This window comes from Phocoena phocoena, chromosome 2 (assembly GCF_963924675.1).
Source record: "Phocoena phocoena chromosome 2, mPhoPho1.1, whole genome shotgun sequence".
Classification (NCBI taxonomy): domain Eukaryota; kingdom Metazoa; phylum Chordata; class Mammalia; order Artiodactyla; family Phocoenidae; genus Phocoena; species Phocoena phocoena.
The window spans coordinates 4,318,983-4,338,790 of NC_089220.1; the positions used below are offsets into that span (position 1 = coordinate 4,318,983).

General features: G+C 52.1%; 1 protein-coding gene across 2 annotated transcripts in view; it reads right to left on the bottom strand.

Moving 5' to 3' along the window:
- The window catches only part of WDR25 (WD repeat domain 25), a 139,083-nt gene that overhangs the window by 39,801 nt on the left and 79,474 nt on the right, over window positions 1–19,808 (bottom strand). For both annotated transcript variants that reach the window (XM_065872203.1, XM_065872204.1), the window contains exons 2-3: window positions 18,862–19,009; window positions 6,846–6,976 (exon numbers count right to left, since the gene is read on the bottom strand). In XM_065872203.1, the coding sequence (XP_065728275.1) occupies window positions 6,846–6,976; window positions 18,862–19,009 (279 nt within the window). The remainder of the gene's footprint in view (window positions 1–6,845; window positions 6,977–18,861; window positions 19,010–19,808) is intronic.

The following is a 19,808-nucleotide window of genomic DNA, read 5'->3' on the forward strand; positions in this document are numbered from 1 at the left end:
GCCAGGCTCCCAGCGTCGGGAGCCACATGTCCCAGATTTTCCAGGGCTGCTCCAATTTGCAGTGCTCAGTCTTGCTTGGCTGAGAGGTAATTTGCTGAGGTTGGGGTTCCAGAATTTAGTCTCGCAAAAAGGGTGATTCACGAAATATGCAATATGATTTTTAAGCTTCTGTAGGAGTTTTTCTACAACTTTAATTCATGATACAAGGGAGAAATTTTATTACCTATCCTAACTTTTGGCTCAAACTACATAGTCATCTTAAAGCAAACCTAAAAGTAACTACCTTGGAGCCTTTCCCACAGTGCTGGTGGGCCCTGCAGATCTGGAACTCTCCAGCTCCCATTCCCAGCCGGGCAAAGACCCAGGGCCCTGCGAGGCTGGATACTCCGTCATCTACGAGACACCGGGGCACATGAGAGCTCAGACTTGGCTGAGAGCTGCAGTGTTAGAACCACTGCACCAGCCCTCATCTGGCCCAGGATCTCCCAAGTCCTCGGCCTCTGTCTACACTTCTGGAATGACCAGTTACAGCTGAATTGCAGCTAGCCTTTATTTCCCATTTGTCGGAGGGCCCACTCCCTCTGCAGAAATCCCAGGGAGGCCACTGCCCCCCGAAATGCGGGCAGGGCACCACCATGATGGGAGGGGCGGCTGACCCCAGCAGCCTGAGCACCTGCTCTGGTTCCAGGTCCTGTGGAAGATGTCAAGGCGCAGACATGACTGGACTGAGCCCCCCTCACAGGCAGTTGTAAATGAATAGCTGTCAGGTGAAGGTGCTCACAACCTATTTATCACTGAGATAGGTCACAGGTGGTGCAGGTCAATCGAGGACGAAGACCAAGGGTGCTCACGTGAGAGAAGCATGGGACCTCTGTGTTCAGAGGCCCTTTGAGACCTGGCTTCTCACAGTGTGGTCCACGGGCCATCTGTCTCTGCATCTCCGGGAGCTTGCTGAAATGCAGGATCTCACCTGCGAAGGGCTGAATGTTTGTGTCCCCCCAAAATCTATATTTTGAAGCTCTAACCCCCAATGTGATGATATCTGGAGGTGGGGCCTTTGTGAGGTACTCAGGTTTGGATAAGATCATGAGGGTGGAGGTCCCATGATGGCAGTGGTCGCCTTAGAAAGGGACGAAGAGGCCAGAGCTTCTTGCTCTCCATCATGTGAGGACACAGCAAGAGGCAGCTATCTACAAACCAGGAGGAGCCCCCTCACCAGGACCCGACCACCCTGGCACCCTGGTCTCGGACTTCCAGCCTCCAGAACAATGAGAAATAAACGTCTGCTGTTTAAGCCCCCCAGGCTGTGGTATTTCATTACAGCAGTCTGAGCTGACTAAGACATCATCTTGCCGAAACAGAGTCTGCATCCTAACAAGAGTCCCAGGGGCTCTCCTACACACAGGAGAGTTCAGAGGCCCTGCTTGAAAGATGACCTCATCCTGCCCCTTTACTATACCATGGGGGAAACCCTTGACTGAGAGAGGCTTTAGTTTAGAGATTTGCCTAAAATCAGCCAGCTAAGCAAGTAGGAGAGGGAGGATGGGAACCCAGGGCTGCTGGATCTCAGGCCAATAAGCACCGGCGGCCCGGAGGGGCTCGGACCCCCGTGGTAACATGAAGGTCAGACCACAGACATCCTGGGTTCCAGACCAGACCCATGTTCGAGCAGACCGTCGGGAGACAGAAGAGACTGGCAGCACGGGGCCGGCACGAGTAAGCAGGCTCGGAGGGTTCGTGCAGAACACATCCTGCCGACCTGCCGGAAATGAAGCCAGGCGCTCTGCGGCGACGAGGGATGTGATCCACTCATCAAACCAGAGCAGAGAGAGATGGGCCAAGAAAAGACAGGGGAGCCAAAGAGCCCGTTTGCTGTAAGTAATGCACTGGGCTGAACCAGAGAAGTCCAGAATCCCAACATTCATCATGTGGGTAAGCATAAGGAATTAAAGTCTAAGACTGGAAAGTAGCTTTAAAGTTATCTGTTCCAACTACTCCTCAGACCCGGCAAGAGGCTGTCTGGCCGCACCGTCCTGCTCCAGTGGTGGGCTCAGCTCCATCGTCGGAAACCTACCCCTTACCTTCAAAATGCTGACTCACTTTTTTTTTTTTTTTTTTTGCGGTACGCGGGCCTCTCACTGTTGTGGCCTCTCCCTTTGTGGAGCACAGGCTCCGGACTCGCAGGCTCAGCGGCCATGGCTCACGGGCCTAGCCGCTCCGCGGCATGTGGGATCTTCCCAGACCGGGGCACGAACCCGTGTCCCCTGCATCGGCAGGCGGTCTCTCAACTACTGCGCCACCAGGGAAGCCCCTGACTCACTTTTAACCCAGCAATTTGAGTTCTGGGGCACAAGCTGCAGGAAATAAACTGCGAATGTGGAAAACACTAGATGCACAAATGTGTCTCACAGTGGAATGTATCACAAAGTAGACTGCGATGGTTTGTCTGGAGATTATAACAAGAGGGGGAAACGACCCATATACCCCTAACTGAGGCACGGTTCTCTGGAAAAGACATTCTCTGAGCACACGGTTTCCACAGGGTGCCCATAATAGGGTGAGGTACAGGGGCACCCACCTTGTCAGCCAGGTCAGAAGGATCAGTCCCGACAAGCCACAGCGTGACACACACCACAGCCAGATACGTCTTAGCAGGGATGGGCCAGATCATAAGTATTTTTGGCTTCGCGGGCCATGTGGTGCAATTACTCAACTCTACCACTGTGGTGTGAAAGCAGCTGTAGCTGATACACGAATGAATGACAGGAACTGCATTCCGATAAAACTTTATTTACAAAAACAGGCAGCAAGTCAGATTTAGCCCCAAGCTGCACTTGCCGATCCCTGATCTCCACCTTCACATCTATTAACTTTAAATGGCAAACCAAACCAAACAAAAGGAAATGTCCTAAAATCCAACCTCAGGAAATGGCTTAATAAGCTAAACCATTTGAAATTGACTCATTCGATCCATATTTATCGAGTGCCTGCTGTGTCAGACGAGGCTCTGAGTGCTGAGGATAAAGCATGGAGCAAATTAGCCAAGCATACTGCATCAGAGGAATGTATTAAAAATCTACAAGAATTCATTTCACTGTAACAGGAAAACCCTTACAATGCTGAGTGAAAAGCAAAATACAAAGACCAAACAATGTTTTAAAAAACACACAGTGGAAAAGAACAATGAAATAAAAATATTTAAATGTGGGGCTTCCCTGGTGGAGCAGTGGTTGAGAGTCCGCCTGCCGATGCAGGGGACATGGGTTCGTGCCCCGGTCCGGGAAGATCCCACGTGCCACGGAGCGGCTGGGCCCGTGAGCCATGGCCGCTGAACCTGCGCGTCCGGAGCCTGTGCTCCGCAACGGGAGAGGCCACAACAGTGAGAGGCCCGCGTACCACACACACAAAACACACACACACACACACACACACACACACACACACAGTGGAAAAGAACAATGAAATAAAAATATTTAAATGTTACTAATGTTTACCTTTGGCTGGCTCAACTACCCCTTCTCTCTGTTTCTATTTGTTATTTCATATAATCACATATTACTTTTATAATAATAACAGTCCTTCCGTTGTTTTTAAAAGAGGAAACCCGTCTTGATTTTAAGCTAAGGTCTGTGTCCCTCCTGCAGTTTCCACGGCTGCCCCTGAAAGCAGTCAGAAGACAAGCCGCTCAGCCCTAGGTGTTCCTACGCTCACCAGGGAGGGCTGGAAAGTTCAGCACCTGGGACAGAGCCCCAAGGCCCCGCGGGAGCCCAGCAGGAGGGCAGAGAGCCACCCCAGGTGGCTGTCCACACCTTTCCTCTCTGGCCCTCCTGCTGGGTCCGTACAAGGCACTTGGGCCACACCTATCAGAGGAAACAGAACTGAAGCAGGAAAGAGACTGGTCCCCTGAGTCTGGCTGCTGCACATGGAAACAGTCCTTGTGACCCAGCAAGGGAGGACAGGCAGTCAGATTGTTGGTAAAAAGGAAGTAAAAACAAATATTGCACAGATCCCTTTACCCACATTATTAGCTGGGGAGAGACTGGCAAACATGCCGATACCAGTCACAGCAACATCTGCTCCTAATTGCTTCTCCCCCAGCATTCTCAGAACACGTCAGCTGGCGTCTGCCCTAGGAGAAAATCCGATATTTTTAACAAAGTCTTAAATCAGATGGCGTCCTTGATGAGTAATTTCTTACGTGTTTGCTCTTTGAGGCTAAAAACAGCACACCTCTAAGGGACGTGGCTGTCACCAGGGGCTGGTTGATCAGGAGGCCCCGCTTCAAACAGCATGACTAAGAGTTTCTAACTCCAGCAGCACTTTCCAATGTCTTCTTTCATTTATCATGTATTTATATCCCATATACAAGTGTTCAAGTGCTTTTAAAAGTCCACACATCCACTTCTTTATGGGTAACTTTTCTCTTTTCCAAATGTTCTTGTTTTTAAAAAGTCTCTTGTAAAAGAAAAATGTGTTTTTTTAAAAAAGAGTACATCTCTCTATGCTCTAATTCTCCCACTTGGGAAGTACTTTAGGCAAAATACCTACGTATAAAACATCCTGTTCTCTTTAAGGAAACTGTCTCTGGTTTTAGGTTCTCCTGCAAACACCAGCAGCCCCTTCCCACAGCCTGGGGGGAAGTGCCTTTCTGCAGCAGCCGGTCTGACGCACCAACTCGCCTTTCGAATCGGGCACTGGAGGTCTTGTCCCACCTCCTTCCATCCTGGCCACGCAGAACGGCCTCTGCTCAGTGACGACCTGATGGGGGGCTGCACCTGCCCAGGATGGGGCAGGAGGCGGCCCTGGAGGGGGATGCCTTTAGGCAGAGGCTTTGGCGCTGCAGAGGCAGCAGGCTAGAGCCCTTTGGCGTGGGACCACTGACTCCCCTGAATCCCTAATGGAGGAGGACACTCTCTGACGTTCCACACCCTCTTCTTTCAAGGTCAAGATCAATGCCGATATCATCATGAACTACCCTGTAGCATTCTAGTGGCTGTGTGCCTCCTTCAGACCAGGGCGGTGCTTCTCAGAGCTTGAAACAGCCATCCTGAAATCACTGAGCCCCCCAGAGGCAGGAGGCAGTCAGGCTCTTCCCCACTGCCCCTCCCTGAGCCCCTCTGCACCCCTGATCCCAGACCCCTGCTCACAAACCTCCCATGGCTCCCCGCTGCTGATCCAAACCCAGACTCATGGCATTAAAAACCTCTCTGCCCGGCCTGTCCCACTGCCTGGGGCCCACGCCTGGCCAAGTTGAGCAGGCCACTGGCCATGTACACACCTTGTATCCCCCACGTCAAGCAGGTCACTGGCCCTGCACACACGTTGTATCCCCCATCCCGTGTGACTGCCCTCTGCCTCCGTCCACTCATTCAGTCGCCCACGGTCTGATGAGTGCCTACTATGTGCCAGGCACTGTTCTAGGAGCTAGAAGTCAGCAGCAAACAAAACAGACAAAAATCCCTGCCCTGGAAGAGCTTACATTCGAGGGGATGGAGACAAGGCAAATAGACAAGTAAAATCCATAGTGTGCCGGGTGATCATAAGTGCTATGGGGAGAAAAGAGGTGGCAGGGGGACTAGTGAATGCCAGGGGTGGCTGGCATGGTGGTCTGGGAAGGCCTCACTGCAGAGGTGGCGTTTGAGCAGAACCCTGTAGGAGGGAGGGAGCCTCTCCATAGAAAACTGGGAGGAGAGCATTCTAGGCAGAAAGTGCAAAGGCCCTGAGGCAGGACTGTGCTGGTGTGTTCTAGGAAAGGCAAGGAGGCGGGTGGGGCTGAGGCTGAGCGGAGATCATGAGGCCTTGTGGGCCGCCCTAGGGACACAGCTTTTCCTGTGAGTGAGACCTGAGCCTGGAGGGTTCTGACCAGAAGAGTGACACATCTGACTTCCACTGTCACAGGCCAGGCCGGCTACTGTGTTGAGAACAAACCGTAAGGGGTCGGGGGGAGGTGGGGGGTGTGGTGGGGGAAGACAGATACCAGAGAGGAAACTACTGCAATTATCTGAGCAAGAGACAACGGCAGCTTAAACCCGAGTTATGACTGGGTTTGCTGATGGTTTGGGTGTTGGGGGGATGACAGGAAGAGTGGAGAGAGGGATGATTCTGATGGTTTGGGCCTGAACAACCAGAAAGATGGAGTTGCCACTTTTTTTTTTTTTGGCCACACTGTGTGGCATGGGGGATCTTAGTTCCCTGGCCAGGGATCGAACCCATGCCCCCTGCATTGAGAACGTGGAGTCTTAACCACTGGACCGCCAGGGAAGTCCTGGACTTGCCATTTCCTAAGTTAGGGAAGCAACAGGAGTGGCAGGCTGTGGTGAAGGACGGGAGTGGACATCACTTCTCTGTGGGACTGACGGTGACCAGCCTTTAAGCCCCAACGGGAACACTGTCTCCTGCGAGAAGCCTTCCTTACACTGAGCTGAACTGAAAGCTCACCCGCTCTGAATGCCAGCCCCTCCCTCCCCGCCAGCCCTCCTCTCACTCACATACACACACACACAGAGCACTTCTCCACCCCACTTATTTGTATCCACATACTATTCCCCTGAGTCATCTGAGGCTGACTCATTTCATAACATCGGGAAGCATTTGCACACAGTAGGTACTCAACAAATATTTTTAGTAATATGCTGTATAGAATTGCACCTATGGTGCTTTAATAATCTAACAACTCAAGAATGTTCTTCCAAAACATCTAAAAATTATGCTTCCCACTGATTAAATATTAAGTGGTAATTATTCCATCTCAAGGGTCCTATATATAGATGCTGACCCACCTCCAATCATTCAAAATGTCCAGGCAAGCTCTCCTGGAAAGGCCATGTGAGGAAGAGGGGTGTTACCTTGCTGGTCCTTACGTCCCAAGCTTTCATTTCAGAGCTGAAGCCGCCACATACGAAAACGTTGTGGTCACTTGGATGAAATTTCAAGGTAGTGATTCTAAAGTCACTTTGACCACTGAATAGCTGGGTTCCTACAACACGAAAAGAGAAGAGAGGGTTAGAAACTACTCAGATCACAAACTAAATACCTTAACACTAAGATAACATCTGATATTGGAGCCACGGGAAAGCACAGCCCACCTGGGCCTGAGGCAGCCAATGGAGACTTTCTGGAAACACAACAGCAGCGGCATTTGCCCTCACTCTCTGGCCACCCTGTCCTCGATTAGCTGAATCCCCCCACCCCCAGGGATAAACGAGATGCCTGAATCCACCTTTTAGGTGCTCTGTAAACATTATGCACATCAACTCATTTCAAGCACATAATCCAGTTTGCAGTTGAAAAAACCAAGACTCAGGGAGACTGAATAACATTTCCAGAGCTACACAATTAATTTTGTTAGATTATTTACTGGGAGTCTAAAAACCAAAAGCAGGGGCTTCCCTGGTGGCACAGTGGTTGAGAGTCCGCCTGCCGATGCAGGGGACGCGGGTTCGTGCCCCGGTCCGGGAAAATCCCACATGCCGCGGAGCGGCTGGGCCTGTGAGCCATGGCCGCTGAGCCTGCACGTCCAGAGCCTATGCTCCGCACCAGGAGAGGCCACGGCAGTGAGAGGCCCGCGTACCACAAAAAAAAAAAAAAAAAAAAGAAAAAGCAGAATGCTCCAAAATGATTCTTTTTAGGATCAGCATCTTACAATCACACCCTCATGATAACCCATCAATGGTTTTCCATAGAGCGTGGCCAGTGGGGTGGCATCAGCGTCTGGGCGATAAATGAGAGTGTGACGTCACATTGGCTCAGGCCACAGGTTGGAGGGGGTGCGTGGACCACCTTTTCTATCTGCCATGAAACTGCTGTCAACTGCTCCTGGATGCTGTGCAAACGTCTGCGTGCACACACATACCTCTGCTGTGGAAACTGTCTTCCTATCACTGAGCTCTCTTAGAGGTAAGCCATAAATACGCCAGAAATGTCGATCATTTAGAACAGGTCAGACTCGGGGAACAGATCTTTTGTGCTGAGCCCAGGTCTCGAAAGCCAGCATGCTTTCCTCTACACAGTGCCACGGCCCAGGAGGGACAACCTTGAAACCCTTCCCCTGGACTGAGGCAGTGGGCAGTTAGGGACATAAGAAGCTGGATACCAATGCAACGCCAAGATCTCAAGCATCATCTCCTCTTACGGGGACCCAGGAAGTACACTTGGTCCTTCAATTCAGAGAGCGCTTCCGGAAGGCTGCCCTGCTCCGTGTTTAGGACCCCACTGTAGTTAAATGCTCCACCGGCTCACCAGGTAAGGAAACGAAAGGCATCAATTGGTCCTCTTGAGAGTTACAGCAGAAGCCTTGACAAATCCAATTTGCCTAGATCCTTGGTCTCCAAACTTGTCTAACAGTACATCCCCCAGCCATGAGAAACCCTTAGGCACATACCGCCAACACGTGTATATTTACTTATGTGCTACTATACCAATATATTATGAGTATAAAAGCAATTACCAAAAAAAGAACATTTTGAAAGATGAGACAGGATAAAGTAAACAATATTTTAAAATATATTTTAATATGCCATTTACTAAGAGTATCAATAAACCTCTTGGAAATTATTAAATCAAATGAGTTATAATAATTTTAGTAGAGCAACAGGACTGAATATGCTTCCACTTTTTTAAAACGTAGGGACCTTTTTGTGACTCAGTGATTTGACAGTAGCCCGGTTACAGCTTAAGTTTACACACTGAAGCCTGTCAGAGCCCCAAAGCCTCCTTCCAGAGATGTGAGGACCCAGAATGGAAGACGTTTACCACTAGCAACAGGGGAGACATTTTCCGCTTCCATCTACCACTGATGCAAAGGATTTTATGAACAATTTGCTAATAAAGCTCCATTTCCCCTAATGCCAAATAATGGCTCCTGCCACTAATCAGCGGGTATTACTGTATATTCTCCTATTTCTAACAACCTAATTCAAAATCCACTGAAATTTTCATTTACAGGATTTTAAAGCAGGATTAGAAAAACACTGTTCCCAGGTTAACAGTGCTGACCCTGAAGTTTTTAATAGGTGACACGTTCACATCGTTTTTGGCAACAAAAATTACAGAGTGGTATAAACAATTAAAAACATCTGTTTTCAAAGTGTTCTCTCCAAAGGGCAGATTTCTTGGAAAGAGGCTACTCTCTTGTTCTTTGTTCAAGCATCACCTTTACCTTGATGGATGATTAAGTGTGTTGATTTTTTTCTAATATCTTCTAAGGGCCTACAATTGGCAGTCAGTTGTCATCAGGGAAAACTCTGGAAACACTTGGCTTTTTGTAAATGAAGACTCTATACCTCTTTAAGCTCAACAAGCCCCTTAACTATTTTGCTACAAAATGCAACTCACAAAGGTTTCCACGGCCATCCTACGTCATCACAATGCTGTCGAGACCTGGCCAGTTTGGGTCGCTGCACTGAGTACGGTGCCGGGACTATAGACAGCAGCCTAGCTGTCTGAGCTGAGAGCAGTTAAGGCAGATGTGGTTCTCTGGTGGGATGTTGAAAAGCCATTTCCAACTGGAATGATAAATAGCATTCTGTGGCAAGAGGGACAAAGCTTGATATCCGTTCTTAAATTACAGGAGTATTAAAGAAGGACTGACGTGAACAAAGATAGGGAAGACGTGATTCACCAACAGGAAATGAGTTGTTCTAGGGGTAGTAAGGTAACTTCTTAAATTATACTAATATTGCTGTCATAATACTGTTTTTCTAATAAGTAAAGAACTCTTCTATAAAAGCATGAGGAAGATGAGCAGACTTGTCGTATTCTGTGTGCTGTGTCCCTCTCATTAGGTCAAGAGACAAGCAACACTCTCAAGTAGACCAAAAAAAATCACTTCCCGAGGAATTAGTCTAATTGGAAACCTGGTATTCCCAGTTCTTATTCTTCTTTTCCTTTCCTGAAACTTGTCTGGGACCCAAACTCTTCCTCGCCTTTTCTGTTACACTTCGGGGTCAGAAAGCAATCGTGACATGTCCGGTTAGCAAGCCCCCCGCCCAGGGAGGATGGAGCAGGGGGCCGCCCGCCCGTGCGGTACTGCGTGCCCTGGGGATGGGCTTCGTGCCTGCAGCGCTGGCTTCAGGAGCTTCGCTCCAGCCAGGGGGCTGGGGGAGCCACATGGGGGCTAAGGGCGAGGGACAATCATTACATCCCTTCGATGGAAAAGGAGCACAGATGTCGCTGCGACCCTCACACCGGCGCAAGAAGGCCCCTGTAGGCCAGAAGTCTTCTCTCCAGACAGATACAGCTGCGCCTAATGCCGACTCCTTGCTCATTTGGAACTCAATGCCAACCCTTAAGTCCAAAAGGAAAAACAAACTCTATATGCCTGGAGAAAAAATTCTCCCTGTTTCTTGGACCATAGCATATACCATATGCTTATTTCAGGAAAAGCAGTGAATTAGCCATGTTTTTTTCAAAAAGTGCCGTGACAGTCTTGCCAATAATGGGGGAAAAGGATGAGAGGAAAAGTGAAAGTCGAGTTGCTAAAAGATAATGACTGAACTTTTTTGCTGAAAAAATGTATTTCTGACTACGTTATTCATCCTCAATCCCCCAAAGAGATTGAGAGAGAATCTATGTCTTTTAAGTACTAAAATTTTCCAGTTAGAAGACAAGCTGTAATTTCTATTTTTTCCTACTTTTACTTGTAATAACTAGGCCTTCACTGTACTTCTTTGTTAAAAGGGACCAAAATGAAATTTTTCCATTTTTGAATAATAATTACAGATACCTATTGGGAAACACGAGGTAAGGAGGTCTGGGGCGAGACTGTGCCTCAGAAATCAGGACCCCAGCCATTGTCACCCAGCAACCTGTTCAAAGTGGGAGGTGATACAGCAGAGGGGTGGGGAGTCACATACACCCGGGTCCCACCCCAGCTCTGTCACTTCTAGTGGAGCGACCTTGGGCAGGGCCCTTCCCTGCTGTGTCACACGCCCTCATAAACACGTCTGTCGGGAGGGCTGTACGGAACGCATTCTAGAGGGCCTGGCAGACAGCAAACAACAAAGGGGAGAACTCTTACAGTTTGAAAAAAACTAAACCTCAAATTATTGAATTCACCCTTAGTTAAACTGAAAGCTAAAACCAAGGGATATGAGTTTTTAAGAGCAGGGAACTTGAGAGATTACTGACGTTGAGTTTTTGTTCTGAGGCTATGAGAATACAATGCCTTGGGCTGCCTTTACATTTAGTTAAAGAGATACAAATAAAGGCTGGTAAATATTTATCAGAAACTGTCTTGAAGGTGATAGCCACACTGGAGGTGAAGGTCCTTTGCTGTCAGATGTGTTCCTACTCTGCAACTTTTCATAAATGGAGTAGCTTTTTTTGTTTGTTGTTTTTGTTTTTTTTAATTTTTCTTTATTTTCTTTATTTTTTTTACTTTTATTTGTGGCTGCATTGGGTCTTCGTTGCTGTGCGCGGGCTTTCTCTAGTTGTGGGGAGCGGAGGCTGCTCTTCCTTGCAGTGCACAGACTTCTCACTGTGGTGTCTTCTCTTGTTGAGGAGCACAGGCTCTAGACGCGCGGGCTTCAGTAGCTGTAGCTTGCGGGCTCTACAGCGCAGGCTCAGTAGTTGTGGCGCACAGGCTTAGTTGCTCCGCAGCATGTGGGATCTTCCCGGACCAGGGCTCGAACCCGTGTCCCCTGCATTGACAGGCGGATTCTTAACCACTGTGCCACCAGGGAAGCCGGGAGTAGCTTGTTTATCGCATCCCCCCCTGGGCAATGCTACTTTGAGCACAATGGTTAGTTGTATATAACCTTTAACCGTGAGACTTATCTGGCTTGTTTACATGTTTGTTATGGAAAATTCCATTTATTCACTGCATACTGCTTATAAGAAACCGAGTTTTAAAATATTTAGTCCACTAACACTGACTTTATTGATCTTGTTCTAATGAACTCAACCAGTATAAAAGAACTGTTCAGACTCTCTTGGAGTTAGGAAAAATCACTTCTTTTCCTCCTTGAATCCATAATGATACAAATAAACTATAAATCGCCATTAAAACAAAAACCTGTTTAAGACAGAATGGAGAAACTCAACTGGGTCTCTTGACACGACTAGCGCTGGCAATGCACCGTCACCAATATTGCTATGATAAGGCAGCTGGTAACACTGGCCGTGTTCCTCCTCAGGGAGCCCCCCTCTTTCTCAGGTGGAGACACTGAGCTTCCCAAGGTGACCACCTGCGTGGCCAGGCAACACTGCCTGTCAACCCTAACGCCTACCCTGTGGGACCCTATGCTCACGAGGGCTCCAGGGCCCTGAGGGGCCTCCTCTGTCCCAGCACGTCTGGCCCCCGGCCCAGTTCCTGGCACATAAGAAGCACTTGACACAGGTCAGGTGAAACCCAAGTATGGGTCCGCAAGAAAGAGCAGGGAAGCTCATGCCCTCCTCTCCAGAGAGATGGCGCCTATCGCCTCCAGGCCTGCCTGGGGCTTGCACGTGTCATGCCACAACCCTGCGTGGGAGGTGTAATTACCCCATTTCTCAGCATTGGGGGAATGAGGGATGGAAGCCCAGAGAGGTGAGGCCTCGTCCAGGGCCTTGCGAGTCGGCCACGCTGGGACAGAGGCTGGACCCCTGTGACCCCGGAGCCCGCCCGCGAGCGATTCGTGACCTTTCCTTCCGCTGAGCTCTGCGCGCACATCACAGGCTCGGGAGCCGGTAGGGGAGATGCTGACGAGGGATTGGCTGGTGCTGTCGGCTGGTGGTGATTGAGCTCGTGTTCCCAGGCAGGCGGTGTATGACTCACTCCGTGAAAATCAATATCGTTACACTCATCCTCTGGGAAGTATTCAGCCAGCCGTAAATTTAACCCTCCTGGCTCAAAGTTAACGAAGAAAGGAGCTTACTAACTTTCAAATCAAACTCTGTGAATCAGAAACGAGCGCCATCTTGGCACGCCGGGCAGAGTCCCGGGGAGGGTCCAGGCCAGAGTCAGACAGGCCCGCGTCTGCACGCTCCCTGTAGGTAAGCCAGCAGCCCCGGGATCCGCCGGCAAGCCTCTCAGATCCGTGGGCTCCTAATACGTGAACTCAGGAGAATAAATCTTACCTTCAGGGCTTGTTGTGAGAATTAGAAATAATGCACGTAAGACAGCAAGCCCCAGACAAACGACAGGCCCGACAGACAGCAGTGCAGCAGCAGTAGTAGTCACAGAAGAAACAGCAGTAACTGTTGTAGAAATTTCTTTCATATCAAGTTTGGTCACTGCATTTCATTAACTGGACAAGACTGAATTTTCCAAAATTAAAAAAAAAAAAAAGTTCTCAACTTGCAAACAGGTCCCAAAGGTACAACTTAAGTTGGTTTTCTGGGACTCAGAAGTCACCACCAGGACAACGAACAAGCCGTGACTGTGTTTAGCCTCCGGGGTCAGTCAACAGAGGTCGTCCTACCTACAAAGGGAGCCAAACTGCAGCCACTTCTCCAAAGCCAAGTGAGCCCCTGACACTCTTCTCCGGGCTTTTAATATGGACGCTTCTCACCCTTCCTCTGACAAGTGTTTTAAAATCGTCAGGGCAAACATTTCTCCTGCTGGAACGGCGGCTGTCGATAGCCGGAGAAGCACCCTTCAGCCAGTCTGGGCACGCTTTCTTCCCAGAGGCCCCGAGTTATCCTCGGCAGGTGGTGAGCCAGCTACCCGGGTGAGAGCGGGCTCCCCCGGAGTCGGCTTAAGCAAACTGTTTGGTCACAGCCCAGAAACACACGTGCTTGAGGGCACCCACTCTTGTCCTTGAACAGCCAAAGCCTCTGCCAGTCACACGGGCCGGAGCTGAACCCCAGCTCTGTCACTGCAAATCATCAAACGCTCCAAGCCTCAGTTTCTGAGCCCATGAAATGGGGATAAAAATACTTCCCCCATAGGTTAGCATGAAGACTAACTATGTAATAAGCAGAGAGCCTAACATCCACTTATTCATTCTGGCTTGATACAGGCCAGGCAGGGTGCCAGGAACCAGTGCTACACGGCTCACAGCCTGGCCCACAGTGAGCACCCAGCCAATTCGTCACTCCCCTTTTCCTTGGAGCATTCCTGTGATGGAGGCCCCAGTCATGATGCAAAAACAAGGGAGACACCAGAAGACACTTCTTGGAAAAGAAAAGTCATGATCATTTATGGGTCCAGTCCCAGTCGGCCACTTGGGCCCACGCACCATGACCCCCACGGAAAGACACAGGGACCCCAGAGCAGAAGGAGCCAGGCAGGGGCGGGGGCAGCAGGCGCGGGAAGCGGGGTCTGAGTGAAGAGGACGCCCGCTCAAGTGAAAGGCGCGTGCCGACCCATCACGAGGAGGAAGCTGCTACCCCGCTCAGGCCATTTTGTCATGGAGCAGCGGAAGATGTAGGAGAGGCTGGGAGACCCTGAAAGGCGGTCTTCCTGCTGGTCTGCCCCCAGACCCACACGTAGGATCAAGAGCCACACCAGTAAGCTGGCTCGGGGGGACCTCTGGGGGCTTTTGGAACTGAGCCAGCAAAGCTGCCCCATTTGGGGACATGGTCCAGCCACTGCGGCTCTCTGGATGCTCAGAGGAACGCGGCCATGATTTCCTACCTTCTGAAGGGCCTTGTGGGGCAGGGGCGGGGAAGGGAAGGGCAGCCTTTGCTGAGTGCTTGCCGTGCAGCAGGCACTCTGGATACGTTATCCCAGCTGTTCCCCTCCGTGACCCCAGCTGCTGGGCATTGCTACCCGTCTCACAGATGCGGAAACGGAAGTAAAGGAAGCTTCCCCAAGGACGCCCGGCTTGGGTAGGTGGAAGAGACGTGTCTGCACCCCATCCAAGTTCCTCCTACCACACTGGGCTGCCTCCAGCATCCGGGAGCTGGGGCCGGGTGGCACGGCCTGGATGCCCTGGATGGGCTGGACACACGTCAGGAGAGCTGACTGGGCACAGGAAGGAGGACAGGGTGCCCTGCCCATCCAGGGCCCTGGAGGCTCCAGGGAAAGGACCATCTCCTTTGCAGCCAACAAATGCAAAGTTCGAGGCCTCACACGCCTCCGAGGCCTTAACATCCAGGCTGGGGGCGATGGTCTAAGGGGTGGAATCTGCAAGAACCAGTACCACTTAGAACTGAACGAGCTCAAGCTCTTCGGGGGCTTTTGAGGAGACTGGCTGATGTGGTGTGCCGGACAGCTGACTCATAAAGCAGGCGGCACTCGGGGCCCCGGTGGAGTAGAAGACCAGCGCTCCCCGAGGCCACCTCAGCCTAATGCACCAGAGACGTTTCGTTAGGAAGATTACAGACTGAAATGATAGCACCAGAAATAATGAACCTGTGAGCAGATTTTATTTAAGTGTTGATTCATGGTTGTTCTCTAAGCCAACAGCCCGTCAGAACTATAAATGAACGAGATAAAATGTTGCTGGCCCTCCGTATTTCAGGCCGGGTATTGACGTTTTAGAATCCACAGATTTTTAACTGTATTGACTGAGGAACCAGGATAAATGGCCTTGGCGCCAAATTCCCATTAACGACAATGGGCACCGAGTGACTAATTCCCAGAGCGCTGCGGTGAGAACGCCCTGCGTTGCTTTCTCCTGGCGGGGAGTTCTAATTAGATTGAAATGGAACAGCCAAATCACCAAGGGCGGAAAGAGGCAAAGCAAGTGAAAAGGAAGATCAGAGTCGGTGACGAGAAAGGACAGAAGTCCAACGAGGCCGAGAGCCACAGGGGCTGTACACAGCCCCCGCACACCCTGGGCCAGGTGGGGTGCCGGAATGCGGCGTGGGCGTGCATGCAGACCCCACTCCGGCGGCCCCTGATGAACCCACCCCCGCCTGGCAAGGGCCTCCTCAGCTCTGCCTCATGTGCATGCACGCTGAGCAGCTGCTCCGAGCCAGGCCTGGCCAGGTGACAGAGACACAAAGACCACCTGGATGGGCCCCATCCTCAAGGAGCTCCCACACTAGCCATGGAGATGGACACAGAAACCAACAACCCCTCAGTGACAGAGGCCCCACCCAGGGGCTGGAGGTCTTCCCCAAGGGCAAGGCCAGACCCCTGGACCCTACCCACCAAGCAACAAAGGACATCCAGCACACTGACCACGGTAGCCCCAGCCCAGGTCCTGTACAAGTAGCTGCTGAATGAATGAGAGTGGGCCTTCAATAGGCGAACCAGGTGGTGAGCCCATTCCCAGCAGAGGGGTGGAGGGCAAAAGTGCCCCCTCACCTCCCTGGGGGGATGGCAAAGCCCTGAGGGCAGGACCATGCTTTCCCTGTCCCACCCAACACACCACAGCTAGAGGAGCAGCTGGGACCGGGCCAGACAATGTTCCCTCCAGCGAGTTCTACCACCAGCTGGGCAGGGCTGCCATATCCCCTCCTGAAGCTCCCCACCCAGCCTCGGGTCACCCCCAACCCGCTACAGCCACCAGGGAGACCTGCCCAGGGTGCACATGGAGCCATGATTCTCTCCTGCTCCAAACTCAGCAATGGCCCCCTACTGCCACCTGCTGTGGCAGTGCCTAACTGGCCAGGTGAGAGGACTCTCTTTGAACGTCTGAAAATGTCAGAGCCCCCCCCCACTCACTCACTCACTCACACACAGACACACACACACACACACACACACACACACACACAATGGCAATGTCTGCTTAACGTCTGTTGATTGAGAAGATAGATCATGACAAAGGGCCGCTAGGAATCCATTAATGTTATCAAATGAACTTGTATTTGATTAACACGACAGCATCACCAGCATGTGAGAAGCATCCCTTCTCCACTCTTGGGCAGACAGCGCAGGTACCCATGGGTGCTCAGTGACACTGGACTGGGGAGCGGCATCTGGGGAATGCACACCCCACAGGCCAGGAAGCGCATGGAGCCCGAGCTCCCATTCCTGCACCCCCAAACTCACTTCCCCCAGCTCCCTGCACCCCACACTTCCACACACACCACGTGGTTCATGTTCCTGAACTCCGTCCTCATTCCATCTGCTGAGAACCCACTTCCCTCCCCCTCCCCAGCCCCACTCCATCCTGATTCTCTGTCCCCCAGTTCCTGCCTCAGCTTGGGTCCCACTTCCTCCAGGAAGCCTTCCTTGATCTCCCAGGCTAGATGTCCTTGTGGTTCCTATGTCTCTCTCCATCACTGCACCCTGGGACTCTCTGCGGTTCTGTCTCCCCCAGCGGATGTGAGCTCCTCCAGGGTGGATCCTGGGACTTTTTCACTGTGTCTCCAATACCGAGCATGGCTTATTGGACACACAGGTAGCAAAGTATAACAGTCAGGTAGCCAGCTTCGGAGCCTGGCAGACCTGTGTGCATCCTGGTTCAGCCGCTTCCTGGCTGTGCCCGTGCCTGTGTGTGACGAGGGGATTCCGGTGGTGCCAGTCTCAAAGGGTGAATGGGGCCTCATTGTTAAGCTGCAGAGGAAGGCCTTGCACACAGTCGGTGCTCAGTGACAGTACCTACTGCTGGCGTCAGCGACCCAACTGCCACCGTCACCCAGTGGCACCAAACCCCCTAAGCCTCGACTCCCTCTCAGAGGGGCTCACAGGAAGATCATGGTCTTTGTTGCCAAAAAGAACACCGTACACTCAGCACTGCGTAAAGGGCACAGGGTTTGCAGCTGCACGGACGTGGCTCCGAATCCCCACGTGCCTTGCACCACTGGGAGGCCCTGAGCCAGTCACTCGCCCCTTGGAGCCTCAGTCTAGTCACCTGTGAAATGGGGAAAACAACGGCTGGCGGGATTGAAATGTGTGCAAAGCCTGTGGCACAGTACCAGCCGCCGACACAGCCAACAGCCTGGTCAACACCCCTACTGACAGCACACGGGGCCCAGTCAAAGGAGCTGCATGGCCTCAAAAGGGTCGTCCCTCAGTGACCCAGCAAGAGAGGAGGACACTCCAGGTGAGCGACAAACCCGCTGCATCCAAGCTGCGGGGCGGAGCTGGGTGGCTGGACCCCGGAGTGATCATCCCCTGTTTGCCAGGCTCTGGGAGAGGCACGGACCCCAGGACCACCACAGCTGGGCCAGGCAGGCAGTGGCTGCCTGAGGGCTCGAGGGACGCCCCGGGCACTGGTGTGAACCCAGGCCTCCCCTTCTGGTGCTGGCAGCGATGCCCAGCAGAAAAGTGACCCAGGAGGAGCCCAGGGAGGAAAAGGCAACGTGGGCGCTGAGGGCAGCCGGCCTGGGGGTCAGGGGCAAGGCTGGAACCCAGGTCTGCGCTCGCTGGCTCTGTCCTCGCCCGAAGCACAGACAGGCCCCCGCTCCGGGGCTGTGGCCGGATTCGTGCTCAACGTGCCGGCTGCATCGGAACGCCGGGGAATGGAAAGTTCCTCCCACTGACTCCTCTCTCCTCCTCGTGCTGCTTGTCAAGAGCCCCCTTAGGATTTAGCCAGCGCGAATCCATCTCGCCCAAATGCCTTTTCAGTGTGGGCACGAAAGCAGAGCTCGTTTGCTGGCTTTCTGTATGAGCTGGAATCATTCCTTACAGCCTTTCAGCGATAGTGAATTGACAGGAATTCTAAACTGATTCCAACCGAAGGACGCTGTGATAAAGCTAAATCTATCTCAGTACAAATTGCATGTCAGAAGTTGATTAAAAAGCCACCTCTGTCCAGCTCCACAGCTTGGGGCTGGGACAACCTTGGGACTCTGTCCTCCGGGCAGGTTGGCAGAGGTCCACTGTGAACCCTACGGGCCAGTCTCGGTTTCAGGCAAACAGCCTGGAGACACGCTTGCCGAGTGTGAGTCTCCCCTCGTCCCGCCTGCCCCTGCCCTGAAACCTTCTGCAGCTTGCGGCTGCAGAATCCCCCCTCCCAGAAACCTCCCCAGTGAGAGAGCTGACTCGGCTGCCAACTCGGAGGAGGGGGCGCCTCGGGGTAATGAAACAGAGAAACACACCTGTTTCGAGGTCTGTTAGGTGCAGGGCGGAGTCGAAGCCACCACTGAGGATGTGCCGGCCACAGGGGGACCACCGGGCAGCCCGCACTGCCTCGCTGTGCAGGGAGTAGGTCTGCAAGCAGCTTCCCGAGTCCACGGCGTTCCACACCTACGAGGCAAACACAGCGCCAGATGTCACGAGCGGGGGCCTGAACCTGGGAGCTCAGCTCAGCCCCTGTGCACAGGGAAAAGGCTCTCACGGTAGAACTAGATTCCCAATATTTTACCATCAAAGCAATATCTAGATGTCAAACTTCTCTTCGTGGAAATGTAATAAGGCCTTGGGACTGGCAAGTCGAGGGGGAGACTTTCACAAAATTTTTTCTGGGGGTTGAGGGAGCTCACAAGGAAACAGCATGTCCCGTGTTCTGCCGCTCACCTGCCCAGCCCTTCACACCTGCTTCACACCTGCTCACCACCAAAAAGTTCCAGCCCAGCCTCACCTGCACCTCTGACATGTGTCCTCCGAGACAGGACTTTCTGAGACCTGTAGTGGATGCCGCACCAAGCCAGGCTACCTGCACGGGTCCCGCTTTAAGACTAAGATCCAAAATAGAGTCTGCCACAGCTGTGTTTGCAACCAGGCAGAACAGATCTCTGCCCGAGGGGCAAGCTGGCCTTTTTTCTGGGAGAGAAAGTACTGCCCCTCACTCCCCCCTGCTTTCCCTGGGGAGTGAGGCTTGTGGCGGAAAGCCCTATGTACACTTAATGACCTCTGAAATGTGTTTTTAGGCCCTCAAGTATAGAACTGTACATTCCAAGGGCCAGGACCACTTGTGCATGAAAGGGCTGCGTTCGGCTTCCCACCAGCTCTCCCAGGAAACTCTGCCGACCACCACACACCCCAGGGAAAGGCCGGCAGGCGAGCAGCCCAACCAGGCTGGCCCAAGGCCTGGCACACGGAGGTG